Source organism: Terrapene carolina, unplaced genomic scaffold (assembly GCF_002925995.2).
Source record: "Terrapene carolina triunguis isolate 2854851 unplaced genomic scaffold, T_m_triunguis-2.0 Scaffold236, whole genome shotgun sequence".
NCBI classification, from domain to species: Eukaryota; Metazoa; Chordata; order Testudines; family Emydidae; genus Terrapene; species Terrapene triunguis.
The window spans coordinates 11,670,066-11,691,297 of NW_020664587.1; the positions used below are offsets into that span (position 1 = coordinate 11,670,066).

General features: G+C 45.3%; 1 protein-coding gene across 1 annotated transcript in view; it reads right to left on the reverse strand.

Moving 5' to 3' along the window:
* Positions 1-21,232, reverse strand: part of MACF1 (microtubule actin crosslinking factor 1) — a 232,691-nt gene that overhangs the window by 6,065 nt on the left and 205,394 nt on the right. The window contains exons 80-96 of the mRNA XM_029912665.1: positions 20,977-21,132; positions 20,612-20,818; positions 20,348-20,467; positions 19,882-20,051; positions 19,364-19,523; positions 17,819-18,013; positions 16,637-16,765; positions 15,579-15,722; positions 14,965-15,153; positions 14,438-14,555; positions 13,594-13,757; positions 12,017-12,179; positions 11,262-11,416; positions 10,886-10,960; positions 9,513-9,530; positions 6,057-6,174; positions 292-503 (exon numbers count right to left, since the gene is read on the reverse strand). Of these exons, the coding sequence (XP_029768525.1) occupies positions 292-503; positions 6,057-6,174; positions 9,513-9,530; positions 10,886-10,960; positions 11,262-11,416; positions 12,017-12,179; positions 13,594-13,757; positions 14,438-14,555; positions 14,965-15,153; positions 15,579-15,722; positions 16,637-16,765; positions 17,819-18,013; positions 19,364-19,523; positions 19,882-20,051; positions 20,348-20,467; positions 20,612-20,818; positions 20,977-21,132 (2,493 nt within the window). The remainder of the gene's footprint in view (positions 1-291; positions 504-6,056; positions 6,175-9,512; positions 9,531-10,885; positions 10,961-11,261; positions 11,417-12,016; positions 12,180-13,593; positions 13,758-14,437; positions 14,556-14,964; positions 15,154-15,578; positions 15,723-16,636; positions 16,766-17,818; positions 18,014-19,363; positions 19,524-19,881; positions 20,052-20,347; positions 20,468-20,611; positions 20,819-20,976; positions 21,133-21,232) is intronic.

The following is a 21,232-nucleotide window of genomic DNA, read 5'->3' on the forward strand; positions in this document are numbered from 1 at the left end:
CTCTACGCATGATCACCTACCTGCAGGTGTAGTGTATACAACGCGAGAAGAAACTTGTAGCATGAATGATTTAAAAATATCGACTGTGCAGTCAATGGGTTTATCCCTGCCTCAAGAATCAGTTTAAACCAGGCTCTGCCATTCAGGTGTCCACCAATGAAGCATACATTAGCCTATTTTCTGAGTCCCCCCGCAAAAACCTCTCCTACCTAATGCTTCAGCTCCTGGTCTCCTTGGAACGGGGTCTGAGTAGGTGTGAGCAGCAGGAAAGCAAAGGACTATCAGCCTTACCTTGGTTCCACTAGCAGGCGCTGCTGGAGAGGATGGCATAGAGGTGCAGCTGTGATTACTCTGGCTCGCACTAGAGCTGGACCGCGTTGGGGAGGCAGCCCGGGAGGAGGGTTTTGACCTTCGACCCCGGGACCTGAAAGGCGTCATTCCCTGCGAGGCTCCCTCTGGTAAAATAAACTTCTCTCTAAGTTCGAGGTTGGTCCTTCCTCGTGCTGAAAGAGGAAACAAAGCAACTCCTGAAAAAAAACCACCCCTGAGGAGTTTCACCCAACTCCTGCTTAGCCCCAGGAAGACATCCTTGCAACGTCTTGGAAACTCCATCTCTGACCTACAATGGATGTCTTGCTCTCATCCCGGTCACAGCAGAGTGAGACCCGTGCAGCATTCTCGCTCTGTTGCGATGATGTCACGTTGCTGATTGGTTTCTGAAGACTTGTGATAGGCAAAAGAACCCCAGAGGTCCAGGAGTTCAAATAGAATTATGCAACTTTTAGGCATGTCCTGGGCCTATTATACAAGTCTAGTTAAAATTAGCACACGCAGCTGATGACATTCTTAGGACAGTTTAAAAATTCTGAATAGAACTGCTCGGAAAGGTTGTACTCCTGCTCTCACACCCAGCACACAGCTATGTGGAGCGTGATCAATTTTCCAAGCTATAACAACTCATATCAGAGGGCAGATGTAAAATTTGGATCTGAATGTCCCAGGAACTGGAGGGTCTCTCTGCAACTAGCAATGGGGTATCAATGCAGTTGGAAGTTCTATGTCCTGAGCTACTAAGATCAGCATAGGCCAGTATCTCAGAAACTCACCAGATATATACAGAGAGCAAATTCATTAAGTAGGTAGGAGCAAGGCCATGCACAAAGCCTTACAGGACAAAGGAGCAATATTAAATTCAATGTGTTAGACTTGAAAGACAAAGAAGCAATTGCAGGGTAGAAGCCTTGTTCTGTGATAACCTCGGGATGGGAAGAACCCTGGCACCAGCACTCTAAAACACCTGTAGCAAAGCATTAACAGTGGAGACGAAGAAGCAGCGTCGCACTAGTAAATTCAAGAGCTTACAGAAAGCAAGCAGCACCACTTCCGAATCATGCTGATTTCGGCAACAAGCCGCAGGTGACAGAAGCAAAGAATATTTAGCATGAACTTCAAAAGATCATCAAAACAATTAACGTCTCAAAGACCGTGCTGAGATAAAGGGACGTATTGACTACTACCAGACCTAACCTGTTTCACATAAGGAAGAGACAGTCGTGAGTAAGGACTGTTACACATTTCCTTTTTGCTTTCTCCCAGAGGGCTGGGGAGGGGAAAGACCGTTTCCAGTCCCAGACCCCTCACACAGACACACACTTTACTCTCCCTGCCAAAGAAGTCTTTGTGTTGCATTTGCTTTCCTTCCAGACAAAATGGGTTAGAAGCGGTTCTCCTCTGGAGCCCCAACATGCATCAGTCACTGCTTCCCTTGGGAGAGGATTTCACATTCTAACAAAGCCTTGTTCTTGGGAACTTGTTCTCAATACACACTCTCTATTCGCCTTTATATTTCTCCACTCGATTATGCCCTAAACAACCCTCCTCTCTCCTTGATGCTTACATCTTCTACGCAATATACCTGCTTATTATGGCCCTTACTTAATCAACATCTAGCTCAGCTATCTTATTTTGTTAATTCCTTTCCTCACAAGTCAATTCTTCCAGCCCTCTAATCATTTTTACTGCTCTTCTATGAACTCCTTCCGGTGGGTTGACATCTATCTAATTACCGACATGCCCAGAACCACATGGAGTTTTACAGGTAGGCTCCTCCGTGGTGCATAGTGGAACTAACGCATCCCTCTTACAAGATACAATGGACCGTGGCCAAAATACCATTGGCTTTTTTTTGCTGCCATAGATTTATACGTTACAAAGGCCAGAAGGAACCCCACTGTGATTGTCTAGTCCGACCTCCTGTACAACACAGGCCGTCGGACTTCCCTGAATTGATTCCTGTTTGAACTAGAGCAGGGCTTTTAGAGAAACATTCAGTCTTGATTTAAACGTTGCCAGTGACGGAGAATCCATCACAACCGTTGTTCCAATGGTTAATTACCCTCACTGTAAAACAAAGATACGCTTGAATCCTAGTTACACACTCACACTCAGCTGGGTGTGGCTCATTCCCCTTTCGGAGAATCCCGGCAGCCGAATGTTGGTTGCTGCCAGGTTTCACCATGGGCCTCTCTCACTCCCCGTACCGAGCTCTCCAGAAGGGGAAAAATGGAGAAAACAGTTCAAGTCCCACTTGAAGCAGCAGCTCTACCTTTTAAACAGAGTTTTAGTGTCATGTACCTCAACTGTTGCTCTGCATGATGTGGTTTCCGGTGCTAATGTGCAGACATCAATTGCTATCAAAGGTCCTTGAGGGCATTTGAAAGCCACAAGTGAGAAACACAGCAGAGGTTCCTTTAGTACACATGGGGAATTCTCCAGCTTACGCAAAGAACACCAAAAAGAATAATGTAATGTGCCAAGCAAAAAACACACCGACAACAAAAAGGCCCAGATTGGCCTTACATAGACCTGGCCGTTCAGCTATAAAATACATGGGAGTCAGATTTCTGTCTTGAGAGAACATCCTTTATCCCTTGCAAAATTCTTGCTATCTTGAGGCTGGATTTAACACAACATTTTCATTAACAAATCTATCAGGTAAGATGGTCGGCACTGAACTGGGAGACTCAGAAGACCTGGGTTCTATTCCCCGCTCTGCCACTGACTTGCTGTGTGACCTTGGTCAAGTCACCCCCCCCCCCCGGACTCTATTTCCCCTCCCCCCCCCCCCCTTTGTTTTGTCTATTTAGATTCGGGACAAGGACTGTATCTTTGTGCACTTGCATAGCACCTAGCATGTAGGAGTTTCTAGGCACTATTGTAATACAAATTATTTTTTAAAAGGAAAATGGTCTGAAGAAACCACTCACTGCAATTCACTTCAAGACAGGTAGCATCTGGCCATAGTACATTGTACGCCACAATTACAAGCTGCTTCACTGTCGGCACAAAATAGCAATACATTCGGTACAAGGCTAGCTCCCAGGCTGACTTTCTACGCAGGTACCTGAAAACTAAACCCAAGACAACCAAGTGTTTTCAAAACTCACTGTGGAGTGGGTTTTTGAAACTCCAGCCTCCTGTACCATCACCACAGTCTATTTTTACATCTAGAAACATCTAAAAAGGAACAATGGGAGCTGATATACAGTATGGGGTGTCCAGGACTTGGCGTGGGAACGTCTATTATTTTATAAATAGAAATAAATATGTAAACTGAAGAATTGGGTTCATCTTATTCATTTCAAACGAAAGTCCCACATCAAGCCCAAATGGACTTTCTCTTTCTCAAGACATTTTAGAAAGGGACCAGCTGTGATTAACTCTGATCTTTTTCTACCACAAAAAAATACGAATCCAGGAGAAACTCTCACAGATTCAACATTTCAAAATCCAGAGAAAAATCACTGATTCCAATTTTTCCATGCAGTACATGGTTCAGTTTTCCAGTCATAAAAAATTTTAAGCTTCCCTTGTTTATTTCCAAATGTTTCTGATTTAAAAAAAAAAATCAACTCTTTTCGGATAAACTGAAATAAGATCCCTGGGAGCTCAACTGAATAAGAAAGGAAGGATGGTTCGGTGAGTAGGACACTAGCTTCGGACTTAGGAGAGCTGGTTCAATTCTCAGTTCGGCCACAAATGCTCTGACACACCTTGGTCAACTCACTTAATCAATCTGCCTCAGTTTCCCATCTGTAATTGGGAATACTACTACAGTACCTCACAAGTAAATATATTAAGATTGTGAGTGTTCAGATACTGTGGTAATGGAGGCCAGATAAGTATCTAAGAAAGCACAATGATAATATGTCTAACTATGAATCTAAGCCCTGGTCTACACTGGGGGGGGGGGGGGAATCGATCTAAGTTATGCAACTTCAGCTACATGAATAACGTAGCTGAAGTCGACGTACTTAGATCGACTTATCACGGTGTCTTCACCGCGGTGTCAACTGCTGCCGCTCCCGTCAACTCTCCCTGCGCCGCTCGCCGCGCTGGAATACAGGAGTCGACGGGAGAGGGCTTGGGGGTCGATTTATCGCGTCTAGACTAGACACGATAAATCGATCCCCGCTGGATCGATCGCTGCCTGCCGATCCGGCGGGTAGTGTAGACATACCCTGAGTTTGAACAGACAGATTATGTAGTGTGTGTGTTTTTTCCGGTTTCTGACCCGCCACTCAATTTTCTGAGAGTTGATTTAGTTAAAAACGGTTTTAAAATGTCTCGACTAGAATATTCTCAATATTGTCAACACTGTGTCTCAGCATTCACAAAGGCAGCAGATGTGGTGGGGCAGGCGGGCTGGTTAAGAAGCAAAGCCATTCTTAATGATGGGAGAGCGGGGATGCCGGCAAGAGTGATAAAGCAAAAATAACGCCAACCTATCGGAGACTGACTGGCAATCGAAGAGCTGGAATCAGAGCGCTTTATTTTACTTCCAGGGTGGTGAACTAGAATAAAGAAAAACACACACATACAAGGAAACGGACAGAGCAGGAGAAAGCAGAAACTGGTCAAGAAAGAAATGCACAGTTGAAGGACAGCTCTTTTTCACCCCATGCAGCGCTGCCATTTTGTTTGAGAGACGGGGAAGGAAGAGTTGGTAACTGGAATCTTGCAGGAAATTTTTTAGGCATACACACACAGAGCTTCTGGAAACAGCACCATTGTCCCTAAGTATACAATGTGAGCGTTTTCTTTATGGAGGGCGCAGCAGCACATTAGAATCACATTTATCAGCAAGAGAGATTACATTCTTGTCTAGAGGCTTCTTACACCTGATTTTACCTACGTTTGTATGGAATTGGAACAGTTTTTATTGGCTTTCTCCAACACACTGGCCATCTATCAGCACATTGGATTTGCAACACTAACATTTACAGCGGAATCCACACTGACAACTGTTTGTTGTAAAAGACACACAAGTCCACGAAGGCTGGAGTTCTGCTGAAATCGGCACATGCCATCAACCCAAAAGGAAACACACCCAAGACACCAGCTTTTGACCATCGTCGAAGAGCGCAGACAACAAATCAAAATGAGGGGTTTAAACTACAAAAAAGAAATGACCAGCAAATTGGTATGAAAAAAAAAAATGGATGCTAACAAAATAACTTTTAGTAAAAGGAATTTTCTTTTTATTCAGGGTAACTAATTTTAACTCCTTGATGCTCAAGGTTTGGATTTTCTGGAAGACTCTTTGCAAAGGTTTCATACTGTAATACTGCCATCCCCAGGTGTTCCAAAATTTTGCGATTGGCTTAAAATCATATGATTTTACACGAACAATACACAGAGTTCTTTTTATTGGGTTTCTGATTTTTGAATCTTCAGGTGCACTCAGATCACATTTTCAAGCTTTTCTCAGCAACCAGGAGGGCGACAAACTTGTTTGGTTCCTTTGAAATGAAAATTGAGATTCTCACCTATTCACATGACTCCAGAAACTGGGGCTTTAAGAACACTACCAAATATTGAGAGACTTGCAATAAAAATCACACTAAGTTTTGGGGTTTTTTTAGTTCCTATTTTCTCCAGATCGTGCTTTATTTGCACAAGCCCACAGACTGATGAGATCTGCTTCAGTGAAGCATCTGGCGACTTCACAACTATTGTGGAGATGAAAGGTCCCTGAGAAACAGATTCTTCCTTACCTCTGCAAGGGTCATTTTTCACTAAAAATTCATCCAGGGCCATCCATCCTCCTCCAACTCGAACCATGACAGTGCTGCGCAAAATACGGACCAGTCGCAACTGCTGGGAATCACCAAACTGTGGAACCAATAGAGAAGCCGTTCAAATAACAGGGCTATAAAATGGAGACACTGCTCCTCTCCAAAACAGACTGCGCCAGGGTGAGTATTATCGCTACACTGGAGACTATTTGAAATGCTACCTGTAACCCTAAACATTTTCAAAGCTCTTATTAATGTTTAGGGCTTCTCCAAATATATCAAAAAGTTACGTTATGTGGGAATCAATTCATTTTGGTGTCAATTTATGAGAATGTTTTCATCTAAAGAAACTCGCAGGACAATGCTATTAACAGGATTCTCTAGGGCTAATGCCAAAAAAAAAAGAAAAGCTGAGAAATTCAAATGCAGATCAAAGGATGGCCAGGTAGCAAATTAGAGTTTATAATTTGATCTTTTGAGGGTTTTACCCAAAGAAACAGAATTTTATTGCTCTGCCTTTCTTTCATGAATAATAATACCACTTAGCTCTTACGTAGTGCTTTCATTAGTAGATCGCAAAGCACTTTACAAAGGGGGGGGGGCACAGCACCATTTTCCCCAGTTTACAGATGAGGAAACTGAGGCACGGGGATGGGAAGTGACTTGCCTCATGTCACATAGCAGGCCAGTGGCAGAGCCAAGAGCAGAACCCAGCCACTGTAGTCCCGCTCCCAGTGCTCTATCCACTAGACCACACTGCCCACTGACACTCCTGATGCAGTCTGCTTTGAAAAGAGACACCTGGCACGTCACTGAAGGCTGGCATAGCAAATGCTAGCAGTGCAGCATCAGCACTGAGAATGAAACCGCTTTACCAAGTCTGAGGTGCGAGCATTTCACCGAGTCTCAACCAGCAAGAGAGCTCCCACAGGAGAGTCACCCAATTACAGTGAATCTAGAAAGCTAAGGTTCAAGTCCCAGAATGTTTATTAGTGATTATAATGTTCATTAGGAATTTAAAATCTCTCCAATTTCAAACAATCATCAAGTGGTGCCCCTGAATCAACAAAATCACACATCTCTTTCCGGTCCCCCCGTGCTATCATACATAACCGTTGATTAAAAGTCTCCATCCACCACCATGCACGTGCTTCTCTTCAGAGCCACCTTCTCCTAATATTTACATGGACACTCGGACATCTAGCAGAACCCCACCTGGACTACTGTGAACAGGACTTGTCCATGTACCACACAGAGGGAAAGAGCAGCAAAGATCCCACCCTGTCTTAGGAGCTTAAGCAATGAGGGACAACTAAGTTGATTGCCTTTGAAAAGGGGGATACTTCAACATGATCTAATAGAGGATTTCAGAATTATGAAGGCGTTGATAAGTGAGACCCTCTTTTTTTAACATGGAGAAGGACTTAAAAAAACAGGAGACATAATGGAAACCTTAGGAAATGAGGAGTAACTAGGGGAAACTGGGGCAGAATTGTGCTAACGATGCTAAAAACAAGGGATAACGTACTGGGGAGGTAACTGAGGTAAGAAAAATGACAGATGAGTTCAAGAAACATCTAGATTGATTTCTGCAGAAAGAGAGTGCTAGGGGGCATTGGGACAAAGCAGGATTAAGGGTTCCTTTTCCTGCTCCAAACATCTCATATGCCCCCTTCTCTCCTGAGACTACCTCTCTCCCCTGTTATGCACAGCCCTTTCTCAAAGAGTTCCAAGCATGAGCCTCTTTTCAGATGTCCCCTTTGCTATCAGGCGTGGGACCGAGCTGTGGGCATCTCTAAGGCCCTCTTTCAATCTGTAGCTGCAGGCAGCGCCTGTTCACGAAGGGATCCTGCTTCCATGCTCTCCCCAGCAAGCGGAGGCTGGCGTTTAGTTAGCTTTAGAGTGGTAGGATGCTCAGCTCTGCTCCCTGGAGAACCAATGCGCCACAGACTGGAAGGTCTTTAGCGCTAAGCAGTCGGGGGCTGGAGTGCTGGAAAGGTAAGCTGGCTTTGGAGAAGATGACTTTTGGTCTCAAAGGCTAAATTCTCAGCTGCACCTCGTATGTGCTGGACACACCTGGGGCAACACTCCTCTCCTGGTGCAGCTGCTAGGCCAAGTAGCTATGGCCAGAAAGAGCTATTTATGCCTGCTGAGGCTCTCTGGGGGGTAAGGGCTCTCTGGCCATGCCCCTTTGCTACACTGGTTCTATACTAACGGAGTAATTCCTCCATGCTAGGGGAATCCTCAGCTAGCTGGATACACTAATTTTGTAGCCCCTTCACTCCAACAAAGCAGAGTGGAGAATCTGGCCCTCCATGGTAAAAATACAAGTTATACATTTGCTCCCGTCTTGTAACATTCATTACAAATTTATTGTAATAATTAGATAGAGTTTTATAGTTCCCTTCAAAGATTTGCCTATAGTCACTTATCTAGAATAAACGGGGAGTTGGTTTCTATCCTTTCCTTCACTCAAGAAATTCACGTTCCCTTCTTTCATGGCACCACATTTAGAGTCCATCTCTTCAGGTTAAAAATCCTCAGTAGTTACAATAAATGGATTTCCTTCATTGTTCAAATGGAGGCTGTATTCTTGTGATGAAAGACATCACGCCAGTCCCATTATCAATGGAGTTCCTGTGTTCTAGTCAGCCTTCAGTTACCAGAATATTAATCACAGACCAGAATAGAAGAGTAGGTACATGCAATTTTTCCATGAACTTTCTTCCAGTTATGAGTTACTCAAAGTCGGTGAAGCAGGGGATGAGGGTTTAGTTATTGTTACCTAAGAGACCGATCATGTGAATACAGCATTTTCATTCCATAGTGACCGCGTTATAATCAAACCTGTCCAGATCCTGGTATACAGTCTGTGTTCAGAAAATTTTAGCCTGTATATATTTTTTGAAGAGTGTTACAATATAATACTTAGTCCTGCCTTGAGTGCAGGGGACTGGACTAGATGACCTCTCGAGGTCCCTTCCAGTCCTATGATTCTATAATTCCTCCAGCAGTAGAGTCAGAATCATGAGACAATGTTCTCAGACAATTCAACCATGAGCATGGGTTCCCCTGGTACCTTACATGGAACTTACGTGTTCCCTTTCACATGAATGATGCCATAACCTCTAATACCACTGGGGCATCAGAGGAAGACGCAATTTGGAGGCTAAATCTCTCCATCTTTGTAGATTTCTGATTTGCCAATTAAACTTTTTACTTCTTTCTTCCAAGGAGTTTTGCCATTTGGTATCGCATTTCCAGGTAAACGTCACTCTGTATATCAGACTCTGCCAAGTAACACAACGAGCTCTAACACAGCATTCTTTAGATCACATCTTCCCACAGCAACAAGAGAAAGATTGGTATTATAAACACACACCAAGCCATGTTTGTTAAAAAGAATGAGAGACAGCATTGCAAGGCACACTGTACCTGATTGCCGAGGAAGAACTACGGAGAGAAAGAATTTGGGTGGGGAGAAGATCAGAAGGAGAGCAGAGGAAGAGGGGGAGAAAAACAAGAAAACATTTTATAGGATTTAACAATGCAACAATCATGAAAATCTTAGTTAACCACAGGTAGTTAAAAATCAGGGTACTTGATGTTATTGGACATGCGAACTGTTCTTCTCTGTCCCTACAGCAGAAGTTGTAATTCATCGCTTCAAAATTCACAAATAAGGGCTCGTTTACACAACCGGGTGACAAAGCCACCCCCCGAGCGACGTAAGTTACATCAACCTGAGAGCTGTCCACACTGGCGCTATGTCTGTGGGAGACACAGCTTCTGCCTCTCTTGGAGGTGGAGTAATTATGCCGATGGGAGAGCGCTCTCTGATGTAGCGCGGTAGTGCAGACTTACCCTAAGTCTGATATTTGAATGTGTCTGATATTTGAATGGGCTCAAGTGTTGCTATTTTAACTCCTCCGTGCCCAAAATGCAAGTCTGCAGGAAACCTGGATGGTTTGCTGTCAGTCCAACCCCGTGAATAATTTGAAATGAAAACATGAAGTACCTTAAAACAGATCCATTACACAAATATTTTGCATACCTTTTTAGAAATGAGCTACATCAGTTGAAGAAAATCATAGGTGTAAGGTACACACATAAAACTGTCTATAGTATCCATAGATACAACATCTTCGACAGCGAGCGGGCTAAGCTCTCTCAGAACACTGCCACATCTATGTTTGTCTTGTCCTTGGGCTATTAGGCATATCCAAGATTTAATGCACCAAGACAGCATGCTGACCCTTAGCCTGCCCTCTTCTCAAAAAGTCACAGGAGGAGAATATCACAGACCATCTATAATCATCTGTCCATATATATTTCCTCCATTATGTGCTCATGTGATAGATAAACCACTTGCAAGCTCTCCACCAATAGGATCATACAGTTATGATTACTATCAAGGAATCAGTGTGCTCCATTAATGGTATATTGCTGCAGTTTCCCCAGAAACTCTCGTCTCCAGAGACCCTCAGATCAACTTGGGGAAGAAGGAACTAATCTCTAAGCTCTTCATGTTATTCCCTCACCACAGAGCCCAAGATAAGTCTATGTCTCAGATTCCTGAGTGCACATTATCGTTCTAATCTCTGGACTTAATTAACATCTCAGAAGGTAAGAGGCTAGCATAGGTAAAAATTCGGATTCAATCTTTTCAAGAGTAAGATCTCAGTACGACAGAATCAGATTGCTTCAGTAGAAGTTAAAACGGACACTTGTCCCTGGTAGGATCACACATAGGCTAGGAATTAAGAGAATTTGTGCTAGTATGGCAAATGTGGATGTCTTCCTCTTACCCGATACTTATTCTCTCCAATCTGCTCCACTTGAAATCTCTTTGCACACTTACACTGGGCCACCTGCCTTGTGACCTGTTGCAAACAAGAGGGGCAGAGGTCAGGGATCAGTAGTTTGCATCTCTTGCACTGGATACATGGGACACAGTATATTGTGCATAAAATACAGATTATAACAACCTTCACTTTAAAATGTTTTGAATATCCAAATATTTGAACATTGATCTCAGGTCAATACCGCTGTGATTCTCTGGGTGCTCATCATCAAAGCATAGTTTTTCCTCTTTGGATAGGTATTTGAGAAGCTGACCCTTTGAAAAACGGAAGCCCTCCATAATACCCACTAAAATACCACTCTCCTTAGAATCTCCTTTACCTCATCCTCAATTTTGTCGGCATCTGTGGTTGGCCGGTAAGCATCTTTGTTAGGATGGAGAGCAGCCACAAACTCATAGTAATCAATATAGCCATCCCCATCCCGGTCAAAGATGTCAGCCACGGCAGTCATCTCTAACTTGGTGGTGGGGAATTCTGGAATGAAAAAGAAAAACAAACAACAGAGATGTATTACAGTCTGAGAATCGATAACTCCCTGTATTCTCTCACCATCTGTACAAAGAGCACATACTCTATATCGCCCCCTACTCACGCTTCCATATCTGGAGTCTCCATCACAATAGTCACAGGAAAAGAAACAGGCTACATGATTACTTGAGTTTCAAATTCTCTACCCCGATAGAACGCTGTCCTTGTGAGCCAAAAAATCTTACTGCGTTATAGGTGAAACCGCGTTAGATCGAACTTGCTTTGATCCGCCAGAGTGCGCAGCCCCGCCCCCCCGGATCGCTGCTTTACCGTGTTATATCCGAATTCGTGTTGTGTTATATCGGGGTAGAGGTGTATAATATAGATTCCAGGCCTCAAGCAACGACAGCCTCTTGGCATACTGCAACAATAGTGAATGTGTGGGGTGGGATTGCCATGCTATCATTTCACAGCTGTCCTCTCCTGAGAGAGGTACAAGAAATGCGCCTTTCATTTGCCTCGTAAAGGGTGGGAGCAAACAACGTTTCTCGGAGATGGGTTTATCGGGTTTTGCGGAAGGAGGGGATGAAACAGATCAAGACTTACTAGATGCTAAGATTCCATCAATAAACTCCTGCCGGGTGATTTTTCCATCCTGATCTTTGTCGATACGCCGGAAGAAGTCCATCACCCGTGATTTCTTGTGATTCATCCAGCGCATGTATTTCTTTCTCCAGATGTCAAAGTCAAAGTTCGCAAACTCCTTCAACTGGAAGAAGACCAATTAGAGTCAATGGGAGTTGAAAGTACAGACAGAAAACTTCCCCTGCTCTACAGAAGATCTTGCTGAACTAAGATTTCAGCGACTAAGTCAAATTGTGCATAGCCTTTGGGGGCTGACTGTCACTTTCTCCATATTCCACACCTCTTCAAAGCAATACTTGGGAAAAGAGGCATAACTAGGCCACTCCTCTTAAAACCACAGCCATGGACATAGAGTTTCCATAACAGAACAGGGGACACAATGCATCTGACAGCCACCATGTAGAATGTGTGTCACACACTCATAGACACAGAAAAAAGTGAAGTATCCGCCAAACTTTTAAACATACACGTATGCCGATATAACATAGACGTACATACATACACACAGACACATACAAACATAATATCTTTTCAGGCATCTAAGAACAGGGTTCTCTCCCCAGACTTGTCCTAAGGATGCCCCAGTTCCTTTATTTTTGAAACTCCAATTCCTTTCCCACTCTGCACATCTGCATTGTTCTAGCTCACTTTTTGCCTAAGCAGCTGAGAACAGAGCTCCTGCTTGGTTTTTCTCCAGGAAGGACAGCAGTTTCTCCTCTGAGGTGGATAGCAAAGTTGCTCCATGGATAAACTAACAAGAAATACTTATCCAGCAAAGTCAGCCTGCCTTCAGCCTGCCTCCCCCGCCCCTGCATCAGCTTGCCTCTTGATACATGACACCTCTGCAGACCTGGGCAGCAAGACCCAAAAATGCTTCCAAATTCAGTTCTCTGGAACTGCAGTGCCGAGATTACACCAAGACTAGCTTAAATCACGGCTCCTGAGAAGACTGTTCAGTTACTGAAGCTGAGGTTTAGCACATTTAGGACTGATTTTCAGGAGCCCTTCAGCTAAGAAGAGCTCAGAGTGACTCAAAGCAACAACATCTTAGTGCTTTTAAAAAAGCCCCAGAGTTGAAAGTAACAAAGAAAAACGTTCATACGGATAAACCGAACTGACCTACAGAAAAAGCAACAAAAAACAAAAACACTCACTTCTGGGCATAGCTGCTTTGTAAAGCATAAACAAAAACAAAAATCACATTAGAGGTTTTGGAAAAAAATATACATAGTAGCACTATATTTTTAAGACTAATATTATTACTTCCAACCCGGTCTGACTTTCATTAGCAACAGAAGTACTGACTTTAGTAGCACAGAGCAGTCCGGTTAACCTGCAGTTACTAATATGGTTTTCAGCCGCACTATTTTAGCAGAGACGTTTCTTGTTGGCGTTTTTAGGCCTAGGCCAGTCATAACCCAGGACATGCACAATGCAGTTCAAGAGGCAGCTCTCTGCCCTTCTCTCTTGGGAGTACAGTAAACAACACTTTTCCCCCACAAACTACCCCTTGTTTAACAGCATAATGGGGTCATTACCTCCTCCAGTCTATCCAGAGCGTCATTGAGCTTGCGCTGGCGCTCCAGCGCCAGCAGCCAGACCTGCTGCCAGCGTGCAGAGAGCTGGTTAATCCGGGGGTTCTTCGTTTCTGATTGGGAGAGAACTGGCATGGGAGGAGGGGCAGTGTGACTCAAGGATTTCCCTAGAGAAAGAAAAATATGCCACATGGGATATTGCAGGATGTGGGGTTTGGATGATCCAAGAAAAAAAAAGACAACAGCTTTGTTTGTTTTTCAAATAGAAAATCTCTCACAGGCTTTCCCATAAGGATTGAGCTGGCAGCTTTTAAAAAAAGAAAATACGAGATTAAGAAATGTTCAGCACAACAGTACTGGCGGTACTGCAGTTTTACCGACACCATTAATCGGCAGTCCCCACCCCCAGCAACTCCGATGTTCCTTTTCCCTTTGGTTTCATCTTCCTGAACTAGAGCGAACAGGGCTTTCTGCTGCAAGAATCATACATGAGGAAATGGTCATGCTAGAGCAACTAGAATCAGAACCGGAGCAGTTAAATACAGCACAAACTTTTCAGCACTCTGAAATAAGCAAAATCGCTGTAAACTCAAATCAGAGCCATCAGAGTCTTTGGATGGCAGAAAGGCAAAGAATAATCAAGCTCCTGGCATATGTCAGCCACTATTGCAAATGCCACCTCATTTCCCCCTTCTCATTCCCTGGCAATTCCCAGCCAATTCCAAGTGGTTGGCAAAGCAGGGTGTATTTCTAATTGAGAATTAGCGCCAGTTTCCTGTGTGTTTTCCCCTCTATCTCAGCACGCATTCCTGCGGAGGATGCACGTAGCAATAATTTGCAAACATACTGTTGCTGCGGGATTTCTCAATGAAGGGTCCATGAGCTGGTTCTGTGGCTTTCCTCTTGTACGTCTTAGTGACCCGGTCCACGTCCGGCTGTTTTCGTGTCATCTCCTCCATAAAGGACTGTTAAAGGCAAAAGGGGGAAGAGAACTGTAACATTTATCATCTTCTCAACTTCAAGCTGCTGTCGCTCTAGATTGCTGCTGAGAAACTCCAAGCCCGTAGCAGACGCACAAGTACATACTGAACACTAGCTATGTGGCTTTGCAGTAAAGTTATTCCACACCTGTGGCTTTGATTTCCAGGCCTGATATTTTGCTCCCTGGGCTGAGTGGAACACAGTTCCTAGACTTGTTTAAAAGTGACAGGTCTGGATGACTGACATGTGGCTGTAATAAAAGTAAACTCAACTTCTTCCCCAGAAAGGTGGTTGTGACAAAACGTTCAGCCTCCCTGCTGCCTGTCAGACTCGCAAGCCCTGCCCCAGGAGCAGGGTAGACAGGAAGTCGGCAGATCTCAGCAATGGAGTTACCTGGTGTTCGGAGATGAGGGCTTTGACCTGATCGATATTTTGTGGCATTGGTTCTTGATCCCGCTGGATCAGTGTGGTCTCGGCCCACTGAATCCACGCTAAGAGTTCCTCCAAGAGCTCCGCGTTAGCCACCAATTCTGAAAGCGCAGTCTCGAGCCTTTGCTGGTGCTGCTGTGCCCAGGTCAGAACCTGATGGAAACATCCACAAGAAGAGCCGTCAGCATGGGAAACAAAGGCACTTACTCTGTGAAGCTCTCCCTCCGGAGAAGGAAAACAATACCCATATGGAAAACAAGGCAGCCACCACTCCTACTGGTTCACTGGCTGATGCACATTGACTTGTGAGAACTGACCCAAGAGGACAGGACTAGGACATCTATAATTCAGGAGAGTAACCCATTTACATGTCCTGCTGCTTCATAGGTTCCAAGGCAGGAAGGTTCCACTGTGATCATCTTGTTTGACCGCCTGTATAACACAGGCCGGAGAACTTCCCCACAGAGAAACGTCCAAAAGAAGACACTGATCATTGATTCTATTACTGGCCCTATTTCTCAGCAGTGACGAGAAAGACCTTCCCTCTGCTCAAGTAGACAGGATCCTCTGTGACTCACCTCCTCGAACCTGGCTCGGATGATGGTGATCCAGTGTTTAATTGTGGTAATGCAGTCCGGGTGGCACGCAGCCAGAATAACTTCTCCCATCCCAACCGCCGCGTTCACATCCACTCTCTTTTCTTCCACTTTCTTCATGAACTCCTAGACAGCAAGATTCCACAGAAACAACAACGGCTGTCACGCCAACAGAGACAATCTGGTCCCTTTCACCCAACCCTTAAAATCCCCCCATTTAAACTCCGAAATAAAATGACTTCAGAGTTTTGGATTAAAGTTATTTTCATTCTAGGTTTATAGAGCACAGGTAATTTTCCCTACCCACCAGTGCCTGGTATTACAACTCCAGCCCAACTCAGGCCATGTAGCTATGAAACAAGATGCAAATCTCTTGTTTGGAAAATACCTTGCCCACACGTCTCACTCCTGCTGCCTAACAGTGAGATGTTAGTTACCGCCCTTTGTTCCTGGCACACATCTTTTCATTAAGGGCCGCTCTGGATATGTCAGCACAGCAGTGTAAGCCCAGGGTTTGAACTCAGGCTCAAACCTAACCCCCATTCCGGCGACACACACATTGCGCGAACTCAAAGCTTGGACTCAGGACCCAGTGGGGGAGGAGAGTCCAAGCCTGAGTCAAGCTGGGACCCAGGTTCAAGCCCTATTGCCCCGCAACACAGACACAGCCCCTCTGGACTCATGCTCTGGGAGTCTGCTAAAAGTTATCCCCCAGTCCCACGGACTGACTTTCTTTGTCCTCTGGACAGTCAAACTTTCCCACACTGCACCACAAAGAAAGGCTAGAGGTAGCCACACTTTGGGAGGGCACTAGGAAGTCTGGGATATGGGGGGTTGGACTTGGGCCTTCATAACGTTGGAGCCCCAGAAAGGGTTCAACAATTCCTAACCTGGGGTTACAAATGAGTATAGAAGCTCAAGCCCTAGGTTAACAAACCCAGGGTCTGCTGACTCGAAGCTCTGCTAACCCTGGCCTTACCCGGCAGTGTCGACACACATGCTAAGTCCACGTTTTCTCACATTCCTGAGCGACTGGTTACCTTGTGTATGTCAATGAGTGACTGCAACGCTTCAGCATCATCAGGCAGAGCTCCCCTAAAGCGCAGGGTCTGTTCTGCCTCGGAAAGCCACTCCAACAGCATGTGGACTGCTGTCCGGAATTCCTCTGCCTGAAACAGCACCAAGAGACGGATGCAATGAGTGACTCCTAGAATCTCTACACGGCCTGAGTCTCTACCCACCAGTCAAGAAGCAAGGCACAGCAGTGTCTCTAATAGGAACAGAGGAAATAAAAGACCAGACTGTCTTTGCTCTGTGTTTGTACAGCGCCTAGCACGGTGAGCTCCTGCTGCATGCCTGGGGCGTGTAGGCGCTGCAGTGACACAAATAAACAAAACAACTGGAGTTGGTCAAGTAGTCTGTTCCCTTCCCCTTGCGTTAGCTGCACTGAAAAAGTGAACTAACTCCCTTCTTAAAGCTATTTGTGTACTCTGCTCATTTTGTCACCTTTGGTCATTTATTCCATATACTAACTACTATGGATCAAAATACAACCTCAGCAGCTTTTTATCCTTCCTAGCCTTAAGTTTACTCCACCCTCTCGTATTGTTCATATAGCTCGGAATAGTTTCTTATCACCATTCCCTTCTGATTTGCCCACGTTGCGTATCAATGCAGCCCTCCCTTCATCTCTGCTTTTCCAATCAAGGCTTTTATTCTTCTACGCTCTCTTTTTTTTTTTTTTGAATAACTGAGACCCTCAGAGCTGTTCTCTCATTCTGACTGTTATCTGCTGGACCACTCCAGTTGCACAACAGCTATAAACACTGGAGGCTGAGAATTCTAATGATCTGTATTCTCACAGTGAGGTGATCCCATGACAGTGACCCTAGACGTTAATTTATCCTCACAACAGTCCCTGTGTGGTAGGGATGTATTATCCCAATTTTACAAAAGCGGAACTGAGACAGAGATTAAGTGATTTGCCACAGGTCACACGGGGTGCCTGTGGCAGAACAGGGAATTGTACCTAGCTCTCTGAGGGCAGAGATAGTGTCCCATCACATTTCCCCCCCGGAAGATGGCAAATGCTTGTACAGAGCTCCGGAACGCACATTTCTGGTTCTTTTCTTGACAAGACTCCCCCTTTAATTTGTACAGGTTCAGAGCCATATATAAAACCCTGAAAGCGAAAGTGAACTTGGAAGCCTCTTTCTCCTCACCTGCTTCAAGGCCTGCTCCAGCCGGGTCTGTTTGGACACCGAGAGCTTACACACGGTGTCCCATCGATTGCTCAGCTCTTGAAGCTGCCCTTTAACCCACGTAGTGTCGTCCCGGCTGTTCTCGATGAGCTCTCGGCCCGAGCGCTTGAGCACCTGCACGGTGCCCGTGCGCTTCCCCAGTTCCTTCTGGAAAACCTGCCAAGGGAGAAGAGAAAGGTCCATCAAGGGTCTGCCTCTTGTTCTCTACAGAAAAGGGGCAGCACAGGCTTGAAGCGTTTCAAGTCTGACAATACAGGGTATATAAAGTTGAACGGGTGGTTTGCTTTCTTCCACCAAACCCCACTTGAAATGCTTCAATTTTGGCATTTTTCCTCTAGTATCATTTATTTTCCTTGAAACAGAATTGGTTATACATAGATTCATAGGCGCCGACTTCTGCTCCGGCTGGTGGGTGCTCAACCGCCCTCTGCCCCCGGCCCCACCTCCACACCTGCCCTGCCCCCATTCCAACCCCTTCCCCAAAGTCCCTGCCCCTATTCTGACTCCTTCACCAAATCCCTGCCCCCGCCTCGTCCATGACCGCGCCGTGTTCCCGCTCCTCCCCCCCCCCAGCACGCCGCCAAAGAGCTGTTTGGTGGTGGCAAGGCGGAAGCACTGGGAGATAGGCGGAGGAGCGGGGACGTGCGCGCTCAGGGGAGGAGGCGGAGGAGGAGGTGGGGCGTGGGGGGAGCTTGGCTGCCAGTGGGTGCAGAGCACCCACTAATTTTTCCCCGTGGGTGCTCAAGCCCGGAGCACCCATGGAGTCGGTGCCTATGAATAGATTATATAGGCACCATAGATTATTGTAACCCACTGGTGAGTGTAAGTTACAGATCTGCTCACACTCAGGTTACACACGCACCAGTGGGTTACAGCATAACACACACACACCGTCAGCAGTACAACACCCAAAGCTGGAGACAGCTGAGCTTGTTTTATTGAGACTGTCCGCCTGGATACCAAAGTTATCCTCTACTCTTTCTGAGAGCAGTACGGGAATCTTTAACTTGTATCTGGGCAACCATCAGAGTGTCGCAGAAGGAATCATGGTTTAATCTCTCACTTGAAGGATGGCATGCTTAATAGGACATCACCATTCACTCCAATGCAGTAGCTGTTTGGAACAGGAGCCCAAGTTCTAACCTGGGATTTGAACCTCTGACCTAACCCAGAAGTGAAAGCACTCACATCTGAGACCTCCTGATGAATACTGCCAAAGGGGAGTTTACAGAAGCATAGAAACTTTACCCTTCTCTCCTTGAAAATCCAAGGTAGAACAGAGCAGAACTGAAGGTTTATGTTACAATTCCAAAATAGCGATATCATTTTTCAAATCCGTCTCCCAGACATTTACTCAATGGAAATCAAAGCTGCACAGCAGAGTATGCAGCGCTACAGCACACATCTTGCCGAGATGCTATAAGCCTGGTACTTCTGTTATGCAGTGGATGGGGAACTAAAGTTACTTTCACTTTCCAAAGGGCAGCTGGTAAACCCCACTCTTACCTTATGAGCATCCATCAAGTTCATGACCAGATCCAGATCACCATGGACTGGTTGGTCTTCAGCCAACTGGGGCTCCACCTTGTACAGCCAGTCCACCAAGGCCTGCAGCGCATCCATGAATTGACCAGAAAACAGCAGGGCTTCTTCCAGCTTGTGCTGCCTGCAAAGAGAGCATCAAAGGACATTTGTACAAACTTTCCATCCAGAATATCAACGCTGCTTGCAGTTGAATTGGAAAGTGTTTCTTTTTCCGCCCATCTTTCTGATGTTATCATCATCATGGCAAATCTCCGAAAGACAAAGCCTCCTTGTAGATTAAGCATCACCTGGATCGATCTCCTTACGGAGGTCTGGCTGGACATTCAGTTTACATTTCTGATGCCCTGCCTGGCATCATCTCTGCTCTGTGGCCTACATCCATATTCTCAACAGCATGTTTACAGTGTGTGATATAAATCAAACTTCACAGGATCATCCCATCTCTGGTCCTTCACCGTTGCAACAAATGTTCCTCTCACCTTTCCACAGATTTTCCGCAGACTGTGTCCCACTTGTCCCGCACTTCTCCAAGGAGGTTGTCCAGTTTCTGAGTGTCATCTGGCAACACAGCTTTTTCTTTGAGGGCTCTGCCTGTCCGGATCGTGGTGTCGTAAACAGGCTGTTTTCCACCGAGGGTCTTTTGGAACTCCTGAGTTTTACAACCAGAGAAGGGCACAAAGGAAATGTCTTTAGAATGCATAAAAACTTGTGAGTGAATAGCTTAGTGGGATAAATGCCTCTCGTGTACAACTTTGTAACTATGCTACTGTAACGTTCAACTAAAGCGTGGAGTATGCCGTTCCTCTTACTGGATCATCTCTCCCCTCAGATTGTAGAAAAGTGACTGTGTTGCACTGCTTTGACTGAGAGGTGGTTTCTCTTCCCATCCAACTAACCCACACTTGAGGGCATTCATCACAGCTGGCATGAAAACAAACCCTCTACCTTGTGCTTGGAGAGCTGCAGTTTGATTTTGTCTGGATCATTGGAAATCTCCAGCTCAGAGTCCAGGTGATTCTCTGCATCTTCCAGCCAATCAACCAGCTTTTTCCAAGCTTCGTGGAACTGAAATTGCACAAAAGGGGAGAGCAGTTAGAACTCGATGTTTGTGTCTTCCAGCCCTTCTGAAGGCTTGACACACTTAGGTTCTGAAAGCTAGAGGATAAGCAATATCGCCGGGTCCTCTACAACCATTTTCACCTCCCTCACCTGTTTAGCCCGTTTTCTTGCATCGTCAAGAGCTCGGCCTCTATCCACGGAACGCTGGACGACTTTCTCCCAGCGGGACTGGACACTGACCAGCAGGTTCTTTATCAAAACCACATCTTGCTTTTGACTGAGGAACTTCAGCTGGTTCCCTGTTTGATCCAGCTCAATGATCTGGTCCCGGTGAGCATTGACTTCATTGGCAAAAACCTGGAGTAACGAAGATTTATTCTCATTTAAAGAAAAAACATGGAAATGTCTCCGAGTTTCTCCCATACACGGAAAGCACTGAGCATGGCTTGCAACGAACTTTTGCTTTGTAAAACAGAATCAGAGTGTGACACAGAACTCCAGCTCCCCAAAGTTACCTTGTGTTCATCTATCTGAGACAGCACGGTATTTAGGATAAGGCTGGGTGGAGGGGCAATGTTTAAACTCTGCTCTGCTAGGGTCAGCCAGTTAATGAAGTCCTGTAGGGAATTCTGGAACTCTGTTGCCTGGTTGAGAGCATCTTCCAGCTTCGACTGCATTTTAATAAGAGGGGGGGGGGAAAAACACAAAGAGAGCACCAAGTTCACAATGTGAGGCTTTGCAGACAAAGACATGTATTGTACTCTAAGATGA